The 25,856-nt window shown below is 41.3% G+C and overlaps 1 protein-coding gene across 3 annotated transcripts; it reads right to left on the bottom strand.

The window, feature by feature from the left end:
* Positions 1-206: 206 nt before the first annotated feature.
* Socs6 (suppressor of cytokine signaling 6) lies at positions 207-23,911 on the bottom strand. 3 transcript variants are annotated; one of them, XM_050120289.1, is made up of 4 exons: positions 23,735-23,911; positions 17,614-17,736; positions 15,384-15,483; positions 207-2,683 (listed from the first exon to the last, which is right to left on the bottom strand). In XM_050120289.1, the coding sequence occupies exon 4, from the start codon at positions 2,554-2,556 to the stop codon at positions 898-900; it is 1,659 nt and encodes a 552-aa protein (XP_049976246.1). In that variant the 5' UTR covers positions 2,557-2,683; positions 15,384-15,483; positions 17,614-17,736; positions 23,735-23,911; the 3' UTR covers positions 207-897. The 3 variants fall into 3 exon arrangements, with proteins under 3 accessions (XP_049976246.1, XP_049976245.1, XP_049976247.1); XM_050120288.1 differs by lacking the exon at positions 15,384-15,483; XM_050120290.1 differs by lacking the exons at positions 15,384-15,483; positions 17,614-17,736.
* Between the last annotated feature and the right edge of the window lie 1,945 nt (positions 23,912-25,856).

Raw genomic sequence — 25,856 nt, 5'->3', positions numbered from 1 at the left:
GTTTATGGAAAAAAGTATTTACTAAAGAAATCATAGATAAAATATTTAAATGAAAGAATCTCTCATTCACACACTCACACACTGCTCACGAGAAACTAGGGTCATCTCACTTTTGTAACAATGGTTTGGGCTTTACAGGGCTTTACGTTATGCCAATTTGTACCCGAGTTTAATGACAGAAAAGGCAACAATTTATAAATTGGGTATATATTTGTTTACAATTTTTAATGTAAGGCCATTTATCAAAAGAGACAAATCACAAGATGAAAATGAAGGCAAGAGAAAGAAATTCAACTTCTCACAACCAAAACAATTATCACATCCTTAAAAAATAATTTAGAAAAGTGTTGTACAGATATGTTGCAGATTTGCATTCCATTAAACACGGTTGTGTCAATTCACAATTCTGAATAAGCCTTTTTTAAAGTGTGAGACTTAGAAATCATTTTTCAGTGTATTGTAGATATGTTTTATCCCACACATTTATTCAACTGGGGTAACGTCATAACAATTTTTATTCTTTACATTTCATTCAACTTTACTTAGGGTTAAATACACATGAAATGTGCTTTAATGCATAAGAATCACAGTGGATAGCAGCAAAGGACGGGGGAGGGGGTTAAGGAGAATCTGGTCATTCACATTGTGATTATTCTGCACATTAGAGAAAGATAACTCACACTTCTAGATCCTCAAGACATCCCTTTCCAAAGAATCAAAATAAACTCAAGACACCTTGCAGACACTTCCCCACCCCTGGACAAACTGATGACTCTTTCACACGTAAAAACTAAAATAGTTATGGCAGCAAAGACTTCAATGGCGATGTAAGTCTGTAAACTGTACTCCAGTCTTGTTTCTGAACCCCGAAGTGCAAGAAGCAGGGCTCCCCATCTTTCAGTAGTGCTTCTCCTGCAGATAATCCTTCATTTTGTTTGGCAAAGGCAGTTTCTGAATCAAGTCTATTCTGGTGTACTGACGTATAACAAAGCGGCACAGGTACTGCAGAGAGCGCACCTGCATGAACCGGGACACTGGATTAGTCAGTCTGACCGGGTAAGTCGCAGATCCAGGCAACCGAGACCTTGAATAACAAAATGCTCCATTTTCAGAGTCCCTGATTGAATGCTCGATTAAGTCAACTATAGACGTATGCCCTTCTACATCTGGCTGCTCATAGAAGCTGAACCTACCATTTGAGTGCTCAATTCTAGTGTGAAGTGTTTTACCATGGGAGCGAAAGCTCAGGCTTAAAAGGTAACGGTCATCAGAACTATCCCGAACAAGAAAAGAACCATCTGGCACATTTGCCAGTTTCCCCTCTGCCTCCCAGCGGGTGATGGGACCCCAGTACCACCCCTGTTTTGCAAGCTTCTTCAGCTCCTCCGTTAGACTTGTCACAACCATGGGACCACTGCTCTGCACTGAGTCATAAACTCTGGCAACCCCAGGTGCAGAGTTGGGATCAAAATTCAAATGACAGCGCACACTTTCAGCCATGTGCACATCCGGGCCCGAGAGGCCACTGAAGTTCCTTTGGATTGGGTTATTCTGCATTGGAGGTAGCAATGGTGAGAGGGGAGGGGCATCGTCATGACCTGCTCTAGGGCTCTGCAACATGACTCCTGTGGTGGCAATCAACAAGTTGTTCACCGAAGAATCTACAAGGATCTCTGGGGCTACAACCAGGTCCTGGTCCACCTGACTGTCGTCTTCGGAGAAGGCGCTCGCCCCGGGTAGGGGCACAGCTGACACTTCCATGGGTGAGGACGTGTCCAGGCAGCAGCTGCGCGGCCCTTCCAGAGGGCACATCCCGTCTTCTAAAGGCACGGTGTACTGAAGGTAGTCCTGAGACATGAGTCCAATAACTACAGGCACGTGTTCCTCCAGATGGAGGCGCAGGTCCCCGGGTGAACCAGGGCTGCAGTGGGACTCAGGGCGTGGCTCCGGCTGCTGGTCACGCAGCTCCCTGGACTGCAGCAGCTCCCTGGACTGCAGCAGCTCCCTAGGTTGCAGGTCCCGCAGCTCTTTGGGCTGCAACTCCCGCAGCTCCTTGCGCACACCATTGACTGGGCCAGGGCTGGCAGCATGCACCAGTGCCTTCACCCGCATCTCCATCTTGATGCATGTTTCCTCTGAGCTGGTGGGCCTCAGCGGCCAGGGTGTGGGGCTGTAGTGGTGACTGCGCAGTGATGTGGAACGGATGGGCCGTGGGGCACGCACATCCTTGAGGCCACCAGGCGCTGAAGCAGAGGAAAAGGTATCCTCATCTGTGGGCGCAGTGCCGCCCTTGCCCTTGCCCTTCTGCTTGGCAGACAGCCGCCTCTTCAAGGTGCCCATCAGGCTCTCGCTTTTGGACCTGTTCTTCCCTTTCTCATCCTCACCGCCAATGTCGCAGCTGGCCATGTCCTTGCCATAGCAGCTCCCAAATAAAGAGTCATCTTTCACAAAGTCGCCAGCGAGGGTCTGGGGCTGAACCACCATGAACTCGGTTTCGTCTTTGCTTTTACTCAGGTTGAAAGATTTCCGGAAGGTTTTCAGACTAATTTTCTTCATTGTGACTAGCTACCTAATCCTAACGGGTCAATTTCTCTCTGGAGCAGCTATCCCCAAACATTGGCAGGAACTATGAAGCCTCATGGATGAACTCTGCCCAGTTTCATTTAACCTCTGGAGCTATTTTCTGAAAAACAAAGAAAAAAAAGTTAAAAAAATTAAACATTGTAGTTTTCAAATAAAACATAAACAATTTTTTTTAAGCTTCAAAACAAATGTGCCCAAATCTATTCTTTGAAATTTCATCCTGAAGATTTGGATAACTGCCTGCTAGATACTGGATATCAGGGAAATACTGGGCCCTTAATTTACCCCATGTTTTGTTGTTGTTGTTGTTGTTGTTTTGCTTATTATACAGGTCAGGACTAGGTTTTTTCTATCTGACCAGGCTCATCCACTGCCCATGCACCAGGCTGAGGGAGCAAGTCACAGTGAGGGCACTGCTAATGCCGTGGAAGAACAAGTCCACACTTCAAACACGTGCACATAAATTGTGAGACACGCCTTTTCCATGGCCCTTCATACTCCTGAAGGCACAGCTCTTGGCCATCACAGGGGCACTGCCCGACTAGAAGAAGAATGTATGTTTCAGGAAGAAATGCTATAACCTTTCCACCCACAGCTTGGTGCAACTCGGTTGATTAGCAGAGCACAGCTCTAACTTACTCTGATTTACTAACACACAACTACAGTGCGTTAGTAGTGACCACACACACAACACAGTGCAATAGCATGAATGTTAGTTATGAAGTAAGGCAGGAGAAGAGACGGATATGTTGAATGATAGAATACAAAGTTATCTGGAGCACACTGGTAACACAGGTGGGAGCTGAGGGAAGGAAAGAATCTGAGAAGTGTTCAACTTTAACCACAGAGAGCAGGTGGCTGTGTGTACACAGAATCTGAATTCATGCTCAATGAAACCACTCAGACTAGTCAACCTATCAGGAATAGCTACATCATCTTAATAAAAAGCAAAAGAAGTCTCACGGTCATACACTGTTATTGAAAGATACTATAAAAATAGAATACTTACAAATATTTGGAGCACAAGCTACTTTAAACATGAAGCTGTGCTCTGAATGAACTCACTGAGTACTTGGTCTTGCCCCAGGTGTAGAAGCTAACTCCCAGACAGCAGACTCAGCAGCGGATTCTGAGAAGGTAACTTAACTAACCTGGGGTTCCAACAGTCCTGCTTACCACTACCACACATCTACACCACAGATGAGAAAAGCACTTGGCAGATATCTATTTGAAAAATGCTATCAATGCATGTGCGACTCAATTCTAGTATTAAGAGGAGAAGATCCAATCCCAGATATTAGAAAGAAGTTCAATTAAGCCATATGTTTTTTTAATCTTTTTTCCTGCATCTTCTAGGCAAAGACTACTCTACAATTTTTTAAAGAGTATCTATTTTCCTGTTTGCACTTCCAAAAATATATGTCATCTTTTTATAGGATTACCATCTGTCTTGTGCCCAAGTAAGTGTTCTGAATCAATCTTGCCATTTTTCTAATTCAAAGTTTTAAGTTTACGTATACACTTGAAAATCTGCATGATAGTTCAAGGGAAAAGGTTTTATGCATAAAAATCTCCCCCCCCCCCCCCCCCCCCGCCAAAAACCACAACTCTACAGGGTCAGTAAGATGGCCTGCAGGTAAAGGCACTTGTCATTAAGCTCTAGGTCCCAGTGGAAGGCAAAAACCACCTCCAAGCTGTCCTTTGACCTACATACAAACAACTGTGACACATGCAAACGCACACACACTAAATATTAAAAACTGTTTAAATAAAAGAAAAAGAATACTGTATAAACAGAAAAAAATCTAATTACTTCACACTTTTTTTTAAAGACAAGATCTTGTGTAGACCACCTGGCCTCAAGCTTACTATGTGCTCCAACAAAAAACCTGAACTCAATGAGCCTCGTGCCTCCAATTTCCTAAGTGCTGAGATTACGGGGAGGGGGGCACTCTGGGTGCTACCACCTCTTTTTAAAAAGATGGTTCCAGGTGGCTATGTGTGCCATTCATTTTTAACATTTAATACAAAAACTAGAGACAAGTCAAACAATGACTTAAAGTTAACAAAGTAGCTAGCTCCATTACTCTCCTTTTACAAGAAGAAAGTAAAACCTGTGCAATGAAGCTAAATCATCTGCTCCTTTCCCTACGCCACACGCCCTGCCTACAGGTGCAGTCCTCACTCTCAGCGTCCTTAAACTTTCCACCTTCTGCGTTTTTAGTCTCTTAGAAGACCTATTTATGTTTTAGTCTTCTTAGAAGAAAAATGCTTTTGGGGAATAGCAAAATGTTTTAATTCCATATTCTGTGTCTGTTGAAATTTGTCCTGAAAACTGAGTTTAAAAGTAATTATCTGTCTATTTAGAAACATTAATATACTCATTACGCATTAACATAAATCAGCTTTCTGAGAAAGAACTAAACTTTTCAAACAGTAAAAACAGAGAGAGAGAAGTAGCACCGTTTCACACTACTGAAAATCCTGTGCTGACAGAGCACACAGCGGAGCTCACATCTGCTTCTGCGTTTCATCTTTCAATGTGCTCTTTATTCCAAGGGTAAAAAGAAATTCAACACACAGAGACCACAGGAAGAGAAGATGGTTTGCTTAATACTTTTTATATACCTGTGCATATTTTTATCTGATAGTTCATCAAATTCAAGGAGCAGTTGTTTCATGTATTTGTGTGTATGTATCTGTTCACACATCCACACACTTGAAGTTTTGGCTGCAATCTCTTCCTCTACTACAGTTTATTATTAAGACAGGGTTTCTGGTTGAGCCTGGAGCTCAATATTCCAGTAAGACCTGGGAGTCTGTCTATCTCTGGCCCCTGATATACTCGGGTTCCAGACGGTGGGCTGCACCACCCATCTTTTCACATGGGTTCTAGGATCCACACCCTGGCATCCACATTTGTGTAGCAGGTACTTTATCCACTGAGCAGTCTCTCCAGTTCCAAATGAAAATTTCTCCCCCCCCCCCCAAAAAAAAAAAAAAAACAGGGTTTCTCTGTAGCTTGGAGCCTGTCCTGGAACTAGCTCTTATAAACCCGACTGGCCTTGAACTCACAGAGATCCATCTGCCTCTGCCTACCAAGTGATAGGATTAAAGGCGTGTGCCACCACGGCTCGATAATAGTTTCTTAAAAGTTAAATTGCACCGGAAAATCTGAAATTGTATCAAGATTTTTACTTTCACTCTATTTCATACAAATTAATTGTATCTTGCATTTGAATCAATGTTCCTAAATGATTGTGTAATATTAAGCTTTAGTTTGTCATACAACACCAAAAAAGGTTTGTTTTTGTTTTTACAAAAATCACATTTGTGAATACCACCACAGATCCCACTAGAAAAGTCCTTGGGAAGGAAAAGTAGCTAAGGCAATGGTGGGAGACACAGATTTTCACAATTTTAAAATGGATCATCATCAGCAACAATATTGTACAATCGTGGAAAAAAATCTGAAACTTAAGATGCCTGTCAGTTTTCTTTAAGTAAAAATGGTGTTTCACGGAAGAAAAAAAAAGTAAAAAGCCAGTCGCAGTAATGGCAATAGAAAATTCATCCTCTCTCAAAATTTCTTTATTTCTTTATGTGCAATAGGAGGTTTGCCTCGTATACATGAAGTCATGGGTTCAATCTCCAGGCATCACCTGCAAGTCTATAATCCTGTCACTCTTGGGGATCTGGAGTCAGAATGGTCAGCAATTCAAGCCCAGCCTCAGCTACACAAGGAGTTCGATGTCAGTCTGGGATACTGAAGACCCCAACTCTCCCCAAAACTAAAAATTTAGGAAAAGTATGGTGGGGCTTAAATGAGTGGATCCATTTGTCAAAACTCTACAAACTGTGTACTAAAAGATATGATTTCATTGTAGGTGAATTGTATCTTATTTTGAAAACTCATTACACAGGAAATTTAAAACAAGACAATATATTTCTAAGAGTCATAAACTGGCTAACAAAAACTCTACTTCCAGGCATAGGAAACTGCCTTTCAAATTGGAACTGATCAGAAAGCCTCCTCCCTGAGGACTATCCAAAGGGAGAAAAGTAATTAGACCCACCCAGTTGTAAGGCCTAGAAACCACAACAATGACCATCACAGCAAGACATACAAAAGGGTGCAATAGTGGCATTTATATCTTGGGGGTAACCAAGAGACTTCCATTTGACTAAAGGTCTATTCAATAGAAGGGGATTCAAAACTGATGCTGAAAATCTAGCCAACTACCCTTGGCTGGTGAGGTCATGGACCCCAAGAAAACCTAATATTGTCACTTCCCTAAACCAGTATATTACCCACCTGCATTCTAATTGTTTTACCTATTTTCTTATTTTCACCAGTAAGTGTAGTTCTTAACCCTCATCAGAAAAGCCTCTTTTTGTAACACAAACCATCACAGAAATCCATAGCTGACCACAATGTAGAGAGAACAACTGGCCATGGAGTGCCTACCCCCATTTGATATATCTACAATACACCCTACACCTAAAGCTCAGGGACAAATATTGCAGAAGACAGGACAGAAAAATTATAGAGTCAAAGGTACAGAACACTGGCGACTAGGTGGTGTTTTAGATATGACAGCGTCAGACCCATGAAATCTCAACAATATAGTCATCTAAACAAGACCTACATAATGACGGCATCAGTTGACATCCTGAAGTAGATAGAAGAAACCTCACAAAAATCTCACCTCTAAAGAAAGAGTTACAAGCAATTAATGACCAATAGAGAAAGAATTAATCTTCTCCAAAGATAGGCCCCTTGATATGGATGGTCCGATCTCAAGTTGTCAGTGTTAAACACATATACATATAAGCAACACTAAAAAGGTTATATTTATGCTTGTGCATATATGCATGTAATTGAAGAGGTCATGTATTTGAGAAAGGAGTGCAGTGGGTAGAGGGAAAAATTAAAAAGAGGAAGAGATGGCCATGGCAGCTCACAGCTGTCTGTAACTCTAGATCCAGGGCTTCTGACACCCTCACACAGTCATACATGCAGGCAAAAGACCAATGAACATAAAATAAAAATAAATTATATATAAAAAAGATAACACCTTCACCCAGGAATTTGCAGCAGCAAGACATTGGGAAGAATATCCAAACTCAACACTATAATATCATCAACACAGAATTTGGGAACAGCTTTGTAAAATTACTTGAAATACAATTCACATATGCTTTAACCAAACAGACAGACATTCAATTAGCAATTTGTTTTTTTGGATATGTTCTTGTGCCAAAGCTATAAAGACAACAATGTCCTTCTATCATTTGGTTTAAACAAATCTACTGTTGCTTACACTGTTTAATGTGGTAAATATAAGCTACATTTTATCAGAGGGACAGAAGAACTAAGTCTTTTGAATACACTATTTCATGAGTTCTTATCATCTTAGAACCTTGTGAGTTTGATTAAGCAATTATGACACTGTAGAACTAGACTGAGATTGTGCATATCCCAGATCTGCTTAGAAGTTATATTATCTTAGACATAACTAAATCTACCACTCATGTAACTTATAAAGTTAAAATGTGCCTATATATGAGATGTGCTTAAAGCAATAGCCTACATGCTTGTAGCTAGTAGTAAATAGTAATAGTTCCACTAAATAAATAGGGAAACTGAGGCACAAACACTGTTAAGACACTTGCACACCTGACCAGTTGATTCTAAAGTCTATTTAATCATGACACACACCTTTATAATGCATAAATTATCTTAGAAAAAACACAGTTTTAGTCTAAACTGTAGGAAACAACAACATAAACACATCAAATATCTACAGACTAGTTTAGTAAATCATACAGGTGAAGAAAGATGTTCAAGAAACATTACTGAGAAAAAGAAAGCTAAAAAACAAAATGCAAAGATGGCCCTATTTGTACGTGTGTTTATACCTAAACATCTCAGGTGATACATAGATAATAATAATAATTATACCTTAAAAGGACAGGAAAATTGTCAGAAAGCCCATTTTCCTTTTCCAGTACTTTCTGTAACAACTAAGCAGGTTTAACTTAAGAACCAAACAACTACTCCAAGTTATCTTACCTGCCAGAATCGAACAGTGAATTTCAAGACAAGGCTCTGCCAAAGGTACTCCCCTCAGGCTCTCTCCAGCCATGCCCAAGTCTTCCTAGTTTTAAATGTCACAATGCCCAGTAGTGTCTTCATGTCTGACTTCACTCTATATATCCTACACTCACTTCACCAGCAGTTACCTTTCCAATTCAACAATTCAATCAGCTGTGGTGAAGTCTATTCCCTGGAATTTACACCTCATCCAGCCAAATCCCTGACATCTAACACCCTGATACCTGAACTCACCCAAAACAGTGTTTTCAACACTCATATGATTCCTACAAGTTTCCTTAATTTATACCCGTTTCTTCGTTTCCTTCACTTCTTTTATCATTCCAAGACAGTTTAATAATGTCTCCAAAGTCCACGAGGAATCCTGAGTAGCATGCAGGCACTGAAAGCTTGGTGAGTGACTTGGAAAGGCCACTTATTTCAACATGCTGACATGAATGAAGCAGGATAATTCACAGCAAAATCAAGAGAATGGATAAGCCTGCCTGAGTCATTTCAGGACTACTTATTTCCTAGTGCTCTGGATGCCCCATCCAGAAATACAGGCAAAAACAGCAATTTGCCTAGGGGGGGTACCTGTATCATGATGCAGTAAGAGGCTTTTAAGTCCCCCACACACACAAAGTAACTGAAGCTAAGCTCAGGAAAAAGCAGTCTATGCAGGAGGTGGCAAGGCTGAGAGCAAAAGAGGAAGGACTCATCAGAAAGGGAAGCAGAGATAGAAAAGAGACAGGGGAGGCCAGAAAAGAGTAGGGATGACACATTAAATGCTGAAGGACATTCTGCTACCAAGAACTCTACAGTTAAAGCAATGTGGGTAATCAAGAAAAACAAACTAGCATGAACATAAACATTCATGCACTGAGAAGAGGCTGGACAGCTAGCACGTCTGAACTATAAACATCAGGAAGAAAGTGCTTCAGAGAAAGTGTCGCTTAGCAATGACTGGAAGTGATAAAAGTAAAGGTTAATTTAAACCTTCTCATTTCTCTCATTCCTCTGCTTTAAAGGACATAGGAAAGTATAAATCAAAAGTATATAATGCAACATACCAAACACTAGATACAGTGTATGCAAAACAACACAATAGATCAGCAGGTCACAGGGGAAAAGGAAACATAATATACTAGATACAATGTATGTAAAACATACCATACACTAGATACAATGTATGCAAAACATACCATACACTAGATACAATGTATGCAAAACAACACAATGGATCAGCAGGACACAGGGGAAAGGAAACATACCATACACTGGATACAATGTATATAAAACAACATATCGCACACTAGATACAATGTATGCAAAACATACCACACACTAGATACAATGTATGCAAAACAAACCATACACTAGATGATACAATGTATGCAAAACAACACAAAGGAATAGCAGGACATAGGCGAAGAGGCAAATTTATATTTTACCAGATTTAACATTATTTTGAAGTACACTGTGGTAAGAAATAACTAAGGGTCCATGAAGTATTCACAAAGTACTCTGAGAGCCTGAAGTTAACATTTAAAATATGCATTTAACACAAGTGTTCCCTTAACATAGGAAAAATATAAAATGAAGTAAATTTAAGAGCTAGCAAAATGACAGATGTGAATGTGGCAACATCAATAAATATGTTACATGTAAGTGGACTAAACTTTTAAAGTGTTATGGCCCAAAAATGTACTCTGTGGGCAAAACTCAGATCATCACTCTTTTCATGTGTTCGTCAAGGAAAATTAGTTATGGTACTACTACTAGCTGGCTAAAATCAAAACAAGAAAATTACATGAAATTCAAATTTCTGTGACTGTAAATTATTTTTATCAAGCAAGTATCACACTTGTATATCACATACTGTCTATGGCTGCTTCCTCAAAACAAGGAGCTCAGAGACTCTATAGTAAGCAAAAGTTAACATATTTGATAGTTTACAGAAAAAGTTGACAGATCCTAATTTAATTAAAGGACTGTCAGAATAAATAAATAAAAATGAATAATAACGTTATGTGATGTGCAGGTTACTCTCTTGTAACCTTGATGTAAAACAGGGTCGTTGGAGAAGAGGAACTGTGAGAATCAAGTTACATTCTAAGTTTTCATTACTATGACTTTGAGATCCATCAAACAAAAACGTCACTGATTTGCAAGCCTCTTTTTCAAGGACGGACAGTTCCTGAAATGTTGGAGGCTGCTGTTTGTGGGAGGTAACAAGCCACATGTTCTCACTTCCCTAAACAAGTTTGTCTGACCTATCTGCACCAGATGTTCTTGATTGCATGTGGACAGGAGGGTCACAGACAGAACTATGTCACGATATACGCTTGCCCGACTGGATGTAGGCTGGAGGTATGTCAGGAAGTATGCTTATCCCTGACTAGACCTGATGGGAAATGCAATGAATTACGGGTTTTCCTTTAAGCTGCTGCAAACCATGATTTGGGACCATTTCCCAGGAATCTGGGTATGGACCTGACCAGAATCCATCTATTGGCCAGTGTTTAATTACTGCTTGCTTCAAATTTGGCTTTAAACTGTGGTAGTGGTCTTACTCTCCATAGGTAGGAACAAGAGAATCTCAACTGAGAAAATGTTTTTCCATCAAACTGTCTGAAGGCAAGTGTGTGGAGACATTTTCTTCATTGGAGGGGGCTGTTTTTGGAGATAATGTCTCATTGTGTAGCACTGGTTATCCTGGAATTCACTGTGCACACTAGACTGGCCTTGAACTCTAAGTCTGGTCTGCCTCCGCCTCCCAGAGTGCCAGGATTAAAAAGCATGCACCTTCACAGGTAGCACATTTTCTTGAATGGCACGAATGTGGGTATTGTGGGGAGGGCAACCTCTGAGTATGTGGTCCTGATTTGTACTGAAAGCAGGCTGAGCAAGCCAGTAAGGGGCCATCCTACATGGGTTTCTGCTTCAGTAACTGTCTTCAGGTTCCTGCCTTGAGTTGCAATCTTGACTTCTGTCAATGGACTGTAAACCATGATATGTATGCCAAATAAAGCCTTTCTTCTCCATGCTGCTTTTGGCCATGGTGTTTTACAACAGTAACAGAGAGCAAACTAAGACATGCTATAAGATTCCTCTACAGTGGAATGATACACATCACTTGAAAGGATACAAAAGACTATACCAAGAGAGTAACCATAAAAGCTAATAGCTCAATTAACATCAGAAAAAAACAGGCTTTAAGAGAGTAAGTATTACTAGAGACTCAGACATAGTACTACTAGAGAATAAACATTTTAAAATGAAATGAAGGTTAACACATCATGAAGATACAGTATTTATAAATGCATATTCATTTAACATTAAACCCCAAATACATAATGGTGTGAAAGGAGAAACAGACAACTCACTAATGCAAAGATTTCAATGAAGCAGACTTCTAGTTCACTGGTAGACACTGTTTCCTGACAAAATCAATACTGAGTTCAATCCCCAATGTGAAGGGAAAGGGAAGGGGAGGAAAAGAGAGGGAAGAGATAAAAGAATGGGAGCGAGAAGAAAGGATGAAAGAGAGAAGAAACGGAGAGAGGAGGGAAAAGGAAGAAAAAGAGAAAGGGTGAGAGGTTAGAAGATTGAAGATCCCAAAAATAAAAACCAAACTAGAAACAAAAGAAATCCAACATTTTGACAATTTCACACCTAACATACTGTGATAGAGTGCAGCCAAAAGCAAAGGTTAGAAAAATAAAAAGATGACCTTCATGTTATGTACTCTAAGGGAACACAAAGCACAAGAGCTATGTGTTCAGACGTGACTCCTCCCTAGGTCATCTCATTACATTCAAACTCTGAAAAGAATTCAAAATCAGAAACAAAAATCTCTAACAAATTCTTTCAGATAACAGAGAAGAAAGACTTTGTAAATCACTCGGAGCAGTCAGTACTACCTGATACCAAAGCCAAATACTCTAAGACAACTGGAGATACATTTATTCCTTGGTGATCCAAAAGGCCTTAACTCAGTATCAGAAAACCAAACTTGACAACGTGTAGAAATCATTATGATCAAGTTGTATTTGTATGTGGATCATGCTGTCAAGATTTGTGTGTGTGTGTGTGTGTGTGTGTTTGTATAAGCCAAAGGACACCCTGTAGGAGTTGTGTTCTCTCTTCCTATAGAATTTTGATCATCATCCCTCATAGTTAGACTGTTACCCACTGAGCTATTTCATGCCCCATGAACAAGTTGTTTAACAGGAGTGATCAATTTATATAAAGAGGACATTCTAGATGCCTAGAAATCTCTCTGTATCCAGTCCCATAGATTTCCTTGTTTCCTGCTTTGTCTCTGCATTTTTGCTTGCTACATAATGCTTGCATCTTTCCGTTTTTATCTTTGTCTCTGATTCTGTCTCTCTAACACACTTTAATTATTCGACCCTTTTATTTTCTCAAGAAATTCTTTTGACACTAAAACACAGTTTTGCCTGGATTTTCTACATAAAAAAAATTGTCATTTATATTTAAGTATTTGGTTAGTCTAATACTGATTTATATAAGGTAGGGATTAATTTTTCCACTTGGATAACTAATTGGTGTCACAGAAAATATTGACCCTTATAAGAAAACAGTAAGAGAATTTTCCAAGTCGAATCAGTCAAAAATTTTCTAATTAACTAGCTATTGCTTAAAAGTACCTTAATGAAGTTACGCAAGTTAATTCGGCAATATTCAACTTTTAAAAATTATCATACTTTCTCCTGGCAACACTATTTTTATACATTTTAAGAAATAACTATGCTCCCTGAATTATGATTAAAAATAACTGAGCTTTAAAAATCAAAAACATCCTAATGTCCAACAGTATGAGAGCAGCAAAACAAATGCTGGCACAGCTACACAATGGGACTGGAGAACCACTGAAGTTGGTATTTATATAGCTATAAATAACACAGAGAGAGCGCATAGTGTTCATTTGTTAAGTGGAAAACACAGGAAATAAAACTATATGTAAAGTGTGGTCTCACTTATGTAGAAAGAATAGAGAGTAAAGTGGACCAGAAGGACTGTTAGTGGATGGCAGCATTCTTTAGACATGTTAGTCAATATGAACTTCGAGTGTTTTTAATCGAATAAAGTCTATGAGGTTTTTGTTTTTCTGAAAACTGATTTTACTTGGGAATGGTCAAGTAAATCTACCAGTTTCAAGTAAATCAGAAGGCTACTTTTTGAAAGTCAAGATATTTCACAAACAAATTCAGAAACAAAGAGTAAGACAATGAATTGAGACTATTATTTTTGCTTTAGTAAAACCTGGATAACTTCCTCTTTCTTTTCATCTTATGGAAAGGAACATTTTGTGAATCTGACATAAAATTTTTATATTGATATATACAAAAGATTTTACACACACATGATGAGTCATGGTCTACTGGCCTTACATATTCAAAGTTTAAATGACAACAATGGCAAACCCTCCCTATTCGGTTTATAGCACTGGAATCACTCCCTTGAAGGCACCCATTCCGCTCCCTCCTTCCACTTTTATACTAGAGCATTAGTTATGTCTTTGCCTAGGCCACACCTGCACCCACATGGCTAAACATGGTTGGGAAAACAGTCATTCAGAATGGACTCCTTTTTTCTTGGGACCCACACTTCTGAGAATTAATTTTTTAAATATTTGCTTATTTTTATGTGCACTAGTGTTTTGCCTGCATGTATATCTATGTGAGGGTCTTAGGTCCCCTGGAACTGGAGTTACAGACAGTTGTGAACTGCCATGTGGTTGCTGGGATTGAACTCGGGTCCTCTGGAAGAACAGCTAGTGCTCTTAATCTCTGAGTAATAATAGCTAGAACTTTTTCTTGGGTCTATTCTCTTTTGTTGCTGACCATTCAACCTGTATGTCTTCACATTTAAATACTCATCTTCAATTTCAGCTCTAATTTCAGAGAAAGTAAGTCATCAAGAGGAAACTTCACAGCTAAGACTAAAGTTCAATTGTGGAGAGCCTCCCCAACAAGCACGAAGTCCTAGGTTCAAAGCCCGGCACCCAAGAACGAAGAAGAGGAAATCGTGGATCCTACCATGTGTCAATCAAATTAGCAGTGTCTGCTCCACATCAGCTCCTCACTCCTTTCTAAAGGCATCACAGCTTGTCTTCCCATTTCCCCTTTATTGGGTCAGTACTAAAAATGTTATTTCTCACTTTCTGCAAGCCATGTTCCTAGAGCATGTTCCCCTCACACCAGTGCTCCCCAGAGATCTTCGCAAACTCAGCATCAACAGCTCCTGCTTTCCAGGGTCTCTTTATCAGCCACAGCCATCCCCATCACGGAGAAGCCAACTGCTCAGCCCTTATCCAAGATGCTACTGAAACTCAACCCATTTGTGCCTTTGCTACAAGGGCACCGCATTTTTAAGCTCCCATGCTGGTTTCACTCCAGCCTCTTCTTGATGGACACCCTAACACGCAGATGCCCCCTCCTTCATCTGTATGCACACACTAAACAATCTCACAGTTATTCTTTTAATTTCTTTATTTAATTTACATCAGGATTGCGTTTACCCCTCTTCTCTACTCTTACCCCAACCCCCACATCCACTCTTCCTGTTTCTGGTCAGAAAGGGGCAGGCCTCCCATAGGTATCAACAAAGCAGGGGATATCAAGTTGTGGTAAGACTAAGCACCTCCCCCTTGTCATACTTATGATGACAGTACCTATGGGTCATCCGCTCCCAAATGCCCCAGAAAGGCAGGGCAGTTGCTGACATCTTGTACTCTGGGACCTCACATCTGCAGCAGGCCAGCTTCACAATGTCTGGCATGTACATGCAAATAAGAATAATTGAAGCATAAGAAATACATTTTCAGGGCTATACAAGTAAATTTTAAAAAAATATAACCTCAAAGAAAAATGGACATAAAATTGTCATAAAAGAAAATAAGACAACTTAAAATTACAGCAAAAGTCTTAATAAATTTTAAGTAGGCTTACTCGCAGGCTCCCAACACTAATACATGAGAAAGCACCAGCCAACGTTTGTAGAGGCCCCAACTGACTAATCTTCTTTACAAACTTTGGCTTTTGCTGAGTTCTCCATGTTATCTCATCAGAAGAAGTTGAAGAGGTTGTTACAGGAACCTCTGACTTCATAGCCAGTCAGCAAGATGGCACAGCTGGTCATCTGAATGGGTGAAGTCTGTGGACTGAGCTCTGACCTGTGGGGTCTGTGCTACTCTGGACAGTGTCACAATGAAAGACACCAGTTTTCATGCTGGAAACTGGTGATTGTGCTGAAAATACATGGCAACTTACACACCTATATACTTGGGCCAGGTCATCCATAAAATAACTATCAGACATTTTAACAAACTGTTTCCTCAAACCCATCACCAGGGCAACACTGATAAAGGAAATTATGTGCTTCTACCCGACTTACTATTAAGATCCTAACGATTCCCACACACCTACTTTAATTGACTATGGCACAATTACAGCTGACTATTTGAAAAGATCCATTGTAATACTCGGTGATAAGTTATGTAATGTCGTAAGTCCTGTCCTCTGTTGTAATTATAATTGTTTTAATAGAATTCACTAATACATTGTCATAACTGACAGTAGAAAATTAAAATTTTAATAAATATCAACAGAATGGTGTTGGCTGAAATATTTCACATTCTCCATAAAGCCCACCATTGCCACTGCCTATAAAATAAGTACAACCTTTCAGGTTAGCTGCCAGGTAAAGTTCTTTAAGAATTGGGCAAACTGAACAATGACATAAAATCCAAAGGTCTGTATTTTGCCAGCTTGTTTTTATTCTGCTGCAGTACAACAAAATAATATTACTATGTGATTTGTTCAAGAATTTGCATTTTCTCCAGAGATGTGATGTAATTTGCTCATAAATAAAAATCTCTGCAATGCACTGAACTATGCAGTAAAAAAGTTTAACTCAGATTCCCCCATCCCCATCCCGGAGACAGGGTTTCTTTGTGTAGGCTGGCCTTGAACTCTCAGAAATCTGCCTGCCTCTGCCTCCTAAGTGCTGGAATTAAAGGTTTACACCACCACATCTGGTGTCTTTCCACTTATTAAAATGATACAACGTGGGCTAGTGAGTTGGCCCATCAGGTAAAACATACTGACACTGCCAAGCCTGATGACCCGACTTTCAACTCCCAGAATCTAAATAGTGGAAGGAGTAAACCAAATCCTATAAATTGTTATCTAATCTGCACATGTCCACCAACTGATCTCTCAAAAAAAAATAGATACAACTTAAAATTATTCATGTTGACCAATGTAGACCAACAGGCTTGGGGAAGAGATACAAAATGTGGTAAAATACTTGTGTGCCTAACATGAATAACTAAGACCTGAGTTTGAGCTCTAACAAAAGGGGGGAGGCAATAAACCAGCTAGCTGCTAGTTTTATGTGAAGTCCTGACTGACTAACCATATAGTTTCTGAGGAGAGTATGTGGTACTGAAAGGTTGAGGCAGAGGAACAAGGGTGTATGGCCAGCCTAGACAACAGTGAGTTACAGCCTTGGCAACATAGCAAAACTACCTCAAAAAAAAAGCAGCAACAAAAATCTCCATCACCAACAAGAATGAGCATACATATTAACTGCTACCTGTTTTAGCTGGAGTTTCTATTGCTATGATAAAACACCATGACCAAAAACAATTTGGGGAGGAAAAGGTTTATCTGGCTTACACATTCTGATCATAGTCCATCAAAGAGGGAAGTCAGAGAAAGAACTCAAAGCGGGAAGCTGGGAAAACTGGAACAGAAGCCATGAAGAAACAATGCTTACCAGTGTTCCTCACTGTTCAGCCTTCTTTCTTTTATCAACCAGGACCGCCTGCCCAGTGTTACTGTCCCAGAAGAGCTGGGCCCTCCCACATGAATCAATAGGAAAGTGCACTACAGACTTACCTACAGGCAAACCTTATGGAGGCATTTTCTCAATGTAGAGTTCCTCTTCCCAAATAACTGTAGCTTGTGTCCAGTTGACAAAAATCTGACGAGCATACTACCATTCCCCATACACAATGAAACCTGAAAGCAGAAGAAAAATATGGCCAAGGGGAGCAATGTTAAGTACGTAGACAAGCCTGTGCTACGGCACCCAGAGATAGTGCACCTGCCTTCGATGTGTCAAGTCCTGCTTTCCAGATCTAGCACTCAAAAATATAACCAAGTAAATTCAATTCTTCTAGGAGGGAAGACAAAAAGAAACAGGCCTGAGAAAAGATGACAAATTTGAAACAAGTCCCAAGTTACTTCTTATAGGGGTGCAGGAGGTTAAGAAAACCAAAATTCATTGTGAAACATTTAAATACAACAACAAAAACACTCCCCAAAAGATTGACATGAAAACCTGAGAAAATAACTAATAAATAAACCAATCTGACTTCCTGTAGCCAACAAAGAGCTTCAGAGAAGAAAACTCACAAAAATGAGGGGGAAGAAATTATAAAGAAAAGTTTAAAGTCTTTTAAGTTTAAAATCAATGGAATATTATATTCTAAGAATAAAAGAATAATGATAAGACATATGATACCTCATCTGGGATCTAACAAATAAAGCCTGAAGACCAGATTGCAAAACTAAGCCACTAGTTTGCTATAGAGGCCAAGCAGTGGTGGCACACACCTTTAATCCCAGCACTCAGGAGGCAAAGGCAGACAGATCTCTGTGAGTTCAAGGGCACAGTGGGCTACACAAAATTGGTCCAATCTAAAAGAGAAACAGAGCTATGTGGTATGGCTCACACATTTAATCCTAGTACTTGGGAGTCACACACCTTTAATTCCAGTACTAGAAAGGTGGAGACAGGAAGGGGAAGGGCTGAGCGAAGAGGAATAAAAACAGAGGAGAGAGGAGCTCAGTGCATTCGGTCTGAGGATTCAGTAGAGGTTAAGAACTAGCGGCTGGTTGCTCTGCTTCTCTGATCTTGCAGCATTTACCGAGATTTTATTATTAAGACCAATAAGAATTCATACAACAATATATCATTGTGAAGCTTTAACATTTAATAGACAATACAAAAACTACAAAAAAAAAAATTCTAGACACATACAACTGCTATAAACAAGTGGTAGCTGGCCCAAGGTAACAGTGGAGGCTGGGTGACAGTGGCATTGTTTTCAAATCTCCAAGACCGTCACCCCAACTGTTCAGTGACTCTCCTTGAATCTTCCACATTCTCTGGCATTCTCGCAAGCCCATATGATGGATTCTGGGAAGAGGATTAACAGTGCCTCAAACTGTTATCCTCCCTACTTGCCTGAAGTCACAGGACAGCAAATGCAGAAAAGCAGACAAATCCAACCCATCAGTGCCACATAACCTATTTCTCTTGAGTAAATTATACCTAAAATCCTATACATAGCTAAACTAAAAACCAAATGCCCAGAACAAGCATTTTCTGACACAAAACCAAAAAGGTACTACCTCCTCACTTTTCAGGAATGTCTACAGGTGTGAGTTCTAGCAACTCAAGAAGGAAAACAAGAAGAATTCTGTGCTGATGCATAGGCACTTTCTGTCTGCTTCTTTATCTCCCCAGCCAAACCCATATGATTGTCCATAAAGATGGAAGTACAAGTGTCCACCTCCCAGGGTTAAAGAGCTGTGTGCATGAGATCCCATGTTGAAATCCTCTAGAGAACTGGCATACAACTAGGCTTACTGTGTAAACACTCGTCAGAATTTATATGCTTACTTATTTAATCATCTGTAAAAGAATGAACTCTTATTATAATCTGTTGAACTCCGTCTAGCCTGAAATTATAATTTTACAGATGTATAAAAGCACAAAAATCCAGACACTTCCCACTTATTCTGCCAATCTGTGATATTTGGTAACAATATTCCCTAAATGTGGTTTGTTTCATCCCTGAAAGGGATGCCAACAGACAAGTACTAATTAAAGAAGGTAGTATTTCAGTTGAAAGCAAAGCCTGTTGGGCATAGAGACACACGCTTTTAATTCCAACACTCAGGAGGCAGAGGCAGGCATATCTCTGTGAGTTTGAGGTCAGCCTGGTCTAGAAAATAAGTTCCAGGACAGGTTACACAGAGAAACCTGTCTGGAAAAATAAAAAAGACAAAACAAACAAAAAACCCAAAGCTAAACTTTTTAGAATAATGCATTATAAATATCAAAATAACACACATGCAAAGTAGTACATCACAAATGAAAATTTATCTTGATCTGTTGCTTCAACCATTTAAGACTTCTGACACTATGGTCAGAATGAGGTCTACAGCAAAGACTGGCTCTCTGAATCACTTAGTAAACCAAGCTTATCTGTATAATTACAAAGATCAAAACTAAATGATTAATTTTCTGATAAAAATCTTTTATCTAATAGGAGTCTTTGTAAGGAAATAGTTTAAATACAAGCTCCCACTGCCACTAAAGTCTTCAGTGACATCTTATAGTCCATCATTTCTTTCTTTTCTTCTCTAATGTCCAAGAGCTGGCTATGGGAAAACGTGATAATCTGTCTTCAAAATTTTAAGGCAATACTTTAGTGTGGTGGCTATAAGAAGGAAGACAGCCTCACACCACATGTCAAGGAACTTTGGAGAGGGCTCATACCACCTAAGACTACTGAATCCACAGCCAAGTTCCCACTGGCACCCACACTGTGACCTGTGACCCCACACACATCCCAGCAACTTGCACACTACTGGCTATCTGTGCGGACGCCCAGCCGCTTCCCCGTCATGTCCACTTCTCTTGCCACGTTGTCTTTTATACCCTTTTCCCATATTGGACTTCTTTAGCAAGAATGTTTCTATCATATGGAGACTTTGCTGGCTCCCGGCATATTCCTGCTGAGCAGCCCAAGCATATTTTAAACTAATTACTATTATCACTTGCTAATATGCTAAACATCAACCTAGTCACATGCACTCTCAATTTTTCAACTTATCTCTCAGAAACTATTATTTTACAAATAAAACAAATAACTTGTTAAAAAGCTATTCTACAAAATCAAAGTGTTAAAATTCAATCTAGATTTGTATTTCAGTGACTGTTGCAATCAGTCTTCTAACTGTCTGGCATGTCTAATTACAAATTGGTTTTTCTTCTTGCTTATCTGTTAAAAACTGAGGCTGCCAAAAGGATCCACATAACTGAGGCTTGACTTCACAAAGCTATGTAAAGGAACAGTGAGGAAATATGCTACGGAATAGTTACTTTCCACACTGACAAACAACCACACTTAACGAAAGTGAGGCAGATCTGTCCATCTGTGCCATAAGCTGGTTTGGTTCATGAGTAACTCACACACGTTATGGCTCCACGGGGAAACGGTTCTCTTTGTGAAGGGTTGTTTATGTCATGTGGACACAAGGGTTTTGATTTTACTAGTGTCATGATTTATTCACTTGTGCAGATCAGCCTAAACAAAGACAAACAACACCAAAGGCTAACTAACATCTACACCGTGAGCCTCTTTCTTTAATGTGATGAGAACTGCATATACTTTCTGCATACCAGGTCCCTCCCTGTTCAGTGTGCAAGTTCCACAGGATACATTAAGGACAAAAAAGGGAAAGTAGCCAAGTTCCATGGAATGTGTTGGGGACACAACGGGAAAAGAGACTATCACAGGCTACTACCCTCATGGAACCTGTGTGAGAACAGAGCAGAAAGAAGAGAATAGAACAGTCAGAACTCAATGTCTAAAGGAAACATACCGGTTTGTTACTCCAAGGTACTTAGGAAGGTTCTCTGAAGAAAGGACACTGGCTTGAAGGCCTAGGAAAAACCCTCCCATGTAAGTAGCCACTGGTACACACTGAGAGTTAATAGGACCAGTGTATCAAGGCTGGGTGTTGGAGAACAGCGTGGAATCCTGAGGAACTGAAGGGTCAGGATATAACTGTGGTGTAAGACAAGGTGCAAACCGATGTAGAAATCCTGTAGCCCAATTAAGAGTCTGGATTTATTTCAAATAAAATACATACTATAAGTGTGAGATAGATTCGATCTGAGGAGTAAGACTTGAGAGATCCAAAGCCTGTTCAAGGTCATAGTCCTAGCAAACGAACACCCTAAAACATGTCATGTCCTCTGTGTGCACTATGGACACTGAAATCTTAAACTTGGTCTGGTCATTCAGATATCAACAGGACGGTCAGTTTAAGAAAGCCATACCCTGACTCCTCATGAAAATAACAATTCTGCAAAAGTACACAGGTGCCACAGATATGAGTACCACCTCTACAACAGCAAGAGGTCAGAAGAGAAGTCGTACACTCCAATGTCATCCACATATGTGTGTATTGCCCTGTTTCTCATGAACACATATTCTTGGGTGTCAGTGACCACCAAGAATTCAGAAATGGACCTCAGAAGTTTTAAATAAGATCACAAAACTACCTCTGTGAGCAAACCAAGAGGTTCCTAAAACTGCCCACAGTGGCAAAACATAACAGGGTTTTCTCTAAGGATGAACTTACACAAGAAAGTCACAAAGGCACGTGGTTTCCGTTCTCTGAAAAAGGGCAGCTCTTAAAAGCAACGGTGTCTCCGTGCTCAAGCAAGGCTGGAGACGAACATGGTAAGGTAAATGACTTGGAATCCAGTTGGTACAGCAGCACTTTTCCACACCACACCCTGGGCTTCAGCTGGCACCCAAATCCCTGCCTTGCCACTCCCTGCAGGTGTCCTAACAAGGGAGGGCACTCAGATGACTCCCTGAGGGAGACAGTGTTTTAGTTCTGTGGTCAGAAGGGAAAGGAACAGGGCCAGGGACCAACTCGGAGGATGTCTTCAAAGGTAAAGAGCAAACCCGCACTGTCTTTAAGGAGATGCTAAACGGAGCCCTAGAAAAGCTAAAGGTTCAGGTAAAAAAAAACTTGGCACAGTCTGACCCAGTTCAGTCCTGGATAATAAACTCTCCCATATCCCTTATGAAGCCCACTGTCCAGAGTGTCATGCCCTCAAATAAACAAGGGTTAGGGAGAGTGGTGGAACCAAAAGGTTAAGGTGACCTACTTTCCTGGGGCAGGGAGGGATCCTAAACCTCTCTTCCCACATCCATCTACGAAGCACTGGAGAGAAATCAGTGAAGAAGAAAGTCACAGATTATAAACTACCCCTTTTGGATTTTATCTGTGAAACCTGTAAACAGTACCACTCGTGTTTTTCACTGCCTTCACAGCACTGAGAATTCCAAGTGAAATTCATTTATTCAAGTAAACTACGTGGTCCATGGTGGGGCTTGGTGGGTTAAAAACTAAACAGCTGCCTACTATGGCTGCTATTTCACCTTTGTGTAGGCAGGAGTTTACCTTTGTTTGATTACAAGTTTATCTTTATTCCAAGGAACACTATAAATTAAAACTGAATTTGGGAAGTCTCTGGTGTGTTAATTCGCATTATAATTGTAATCACAGTCCTCGGGCACAGCGGTCTGTTGCCTTAGTGAGACCTTCAAGAATTCAACATTATCTCCCCACCGGAAGCCCCAGTTCCACCTCCGACTCCAATTACAAAAAGTGGGGATGAGCACCCCAAATCGCGTTCTGACTACACACTAAGTTGGTACACACAAACTCTTTCAAGTTTGGGACCAGGCCCTGCTCTGGGGAACAGCAACTGTGCTGCTCAGAGCCACAATGGTGTGTGTGTACCTGAAGTTGCCAACTCCGGGAGCCCAAGAGGGCCTGTGCGGGATCAGGGCAGTTTAAATGCCTCGGCCCTCCTCCCGCGGCCCCTCGCGCGCGGCCACCGGGTCCCGGCTCTACTCCACACCTCGGCCCCGGGACGCCACCCCCGCCACCCCAGGCCCGGACGGCCGCGACGATTCTTCGCTCCCGCTCCGGGAACCCCGACCGGCCCGGCCCGCAGGCCCCGCCGCCCAGGCCTCGCCGAACCCCGGTCTCGCACAGCCGCGGGCCGCGGGCAACAAAGGCGGCGGCGGCGGGCCCGGCGTGGAGCCGAGGGTCTGGGCGCGGGCCTGGGCCTCCCTCCCGCCGCCGCCCTCCCGGCCGCACGCGACCCCCGCCCCCCCGCTCCCGCGCCGCTCACCCCCGCGGCCGCCGGCTCCGCTTCCTCCCCCGCCGCGGCGCGACTGCCGCCCTCGGCCTTCCTCAAGCCGCTCCTCCTTCCTCCTCTTCCTCCTCCCCGAAGGGAGGGCGCGCGGCCGCGGCCCAGGCGGGAGCGGAGCCGCACAGGAGCCCGGGCCGCCCGCGCCCACGGCACAGCCCGGTAGGCGGGGCGTCGGGGTGAGGCGGGGCTCCGGAGGGCGGGGCCGTGGCCGCGGGTGCGAAAGGCCCCGCCCCTTTCCCCCGAGCTGGCACGGGGCAGTTCTGTCCTCGGAGGCTCTCGGAGGAGGCTGGACCCGAGCTCTGCTCTTCTCCGGACTCCAAAGCCGCCTTGAGCCGGGTCCAGGCTGAGCCACAAGTGGGAAAGCCTCCCGTTCCTACTCAGGCTTGGGCTTAAGGAAACTAGGCTTAGCCCTTCTTTCAAGTCATCTGCCCTTCTGTGGAGTCATTTTCAGGGGAATTCCTTCAGTTAATCTCTCTCTCTCTCTCTCTCTCTCTCTCTCTCTCTCTCTCTCTCTCTCTCTCTCTCTCTCTCTCTCTCTCTCTCTTTGTGTGTGTGTGTGTGTGTGTGTGTGTGTGTGTGTATTAGGCTTTGGCAACTTAACTCACTTTTTTTTTTTTACAAATTAACACAATATGCTTCTAATGTACAGCAGATCCAGAAGATTGTATTACTGTTTATAAGTAGCCAATGGGAGTTTATTTTTCCTCTAATGGTGAGCAATTGAAGACAATATTAATATCTCAATAAAGCGGGGGAATACATATTGTTAAAATATAACAGAATTCGTGTGATCCTTCAAAGTGTTTCTTAAGTGGTATGGGCATTTTTAAAAGAAAATAGACAAAGAAATAAGACTGGGGAATAGAAGACTTAGAAGAGCTTCAGGTGTAAGTAAACTTCAGGCCTGTTATGTTTTATTGAATATGTTAGTTGAAGAAAATAATAGTAAAGTTCAAATAATTGATATTAATTTCCAGAAATGTTCAGTAGAAGATGTTCATTTAAACACAAAATCTGGGTAAATACTAGAAAGTGTGTTAAATTGGTTTTAATAATGGGATGGTATAACAGTTGGCATATGTGTTATTTGCCAGACTGACCACTGGCACTCTCAGTATTACTTGAACAGATTAATGAACACTCACTACTGATGTACTGGCTGAAATATAACCCACTTCATATTCTCTTTTCTACCCTCCCTCCCTCTCGTCATCCCCAAGATAGCCTTCTTAGTCTTGAGCCACCAAACTCAGTCCAATTTAATTTGAAGTCCAATATCTGTTTTCAGTGAGTAACAGAATATAAACTGAAATCAAATTACCGAAGAGATTAATGATGATTAAGTAGAAGGAAGCTTTTTAGTCTCTTGCTCCCAGTAATGGTATTCCTCACCTGCTCTAAGGGCAGGATGCTGTGACTGAGCAGTAGAAACCATCGACCATCAGAAACAATGCACATAACCAAGACCCTGGACTGTGAATGTGGCAGACCTGGACCATGTTACAGTTTGAACCGTTCATAGAACTACATAAACATAGACTAGTCCCTAAGTTTTAACCAGTTTCTACCTCCAAAAAGCGGGAGTGATTGGCCTTGGCATTTGCCCAAAGAACTTGACGTCCTACTCCACAGAAACTTGCTCCGCCGTGTTCGTTGCTGCTCTATTCACAATAGCTAGGTGTGATGGTTGTTCTTGGTTGTCAACTTGACTACATCTGAAATTAATCAAAACCCCAAAATAGAGGGCACACAGGTGAGGAATTTCTACTTAATCTGAGGTGGAAATATCTACTTCTAATCTAGATCGTGGAGGTAGATACCTTTAGTCTGGGTCACACCTTCTGCAGGAAGCCTATAAAAGGACCTGAAAGAAGGAAGCCTTTGTTCTTTGCCTGTTTGCCCTCGCCTTCACTGGAATTAGAGCCTGCTTCTTTGTGATTCCAGGGTCTACTGAAGACAAGCTGAGGTATCCAGGCTCAGGGACTGAGAAAGTTCTAGAGTCTTGAACTCCCCGTTCATAGCCACCCATTGTTGGATTAGCTGGACCACAACCTGTAAATCATGCTAATAAATCATATATATATATATATATATATATATA

This window comes from Alexandromys fortis, unplaced genomic scaffold, assembly GCF_014885135.2.
Source record: "Alexandromys fortis isolate MF-2015 unplaced genomic scaffold, M_Fortis_MF-2015_v1.1 scaffold_179, whole genome shotgun sequence".
Taxonomy (NCBI): Eukaryota; Metazoa; Chordata; class Mammalia; order Rodentia; family Cricetidae; genus Alexandromys; species Alexandromys fortis.
This window is presented reverse-complemented; position numbering and strand designations above follow the sequence as displayed.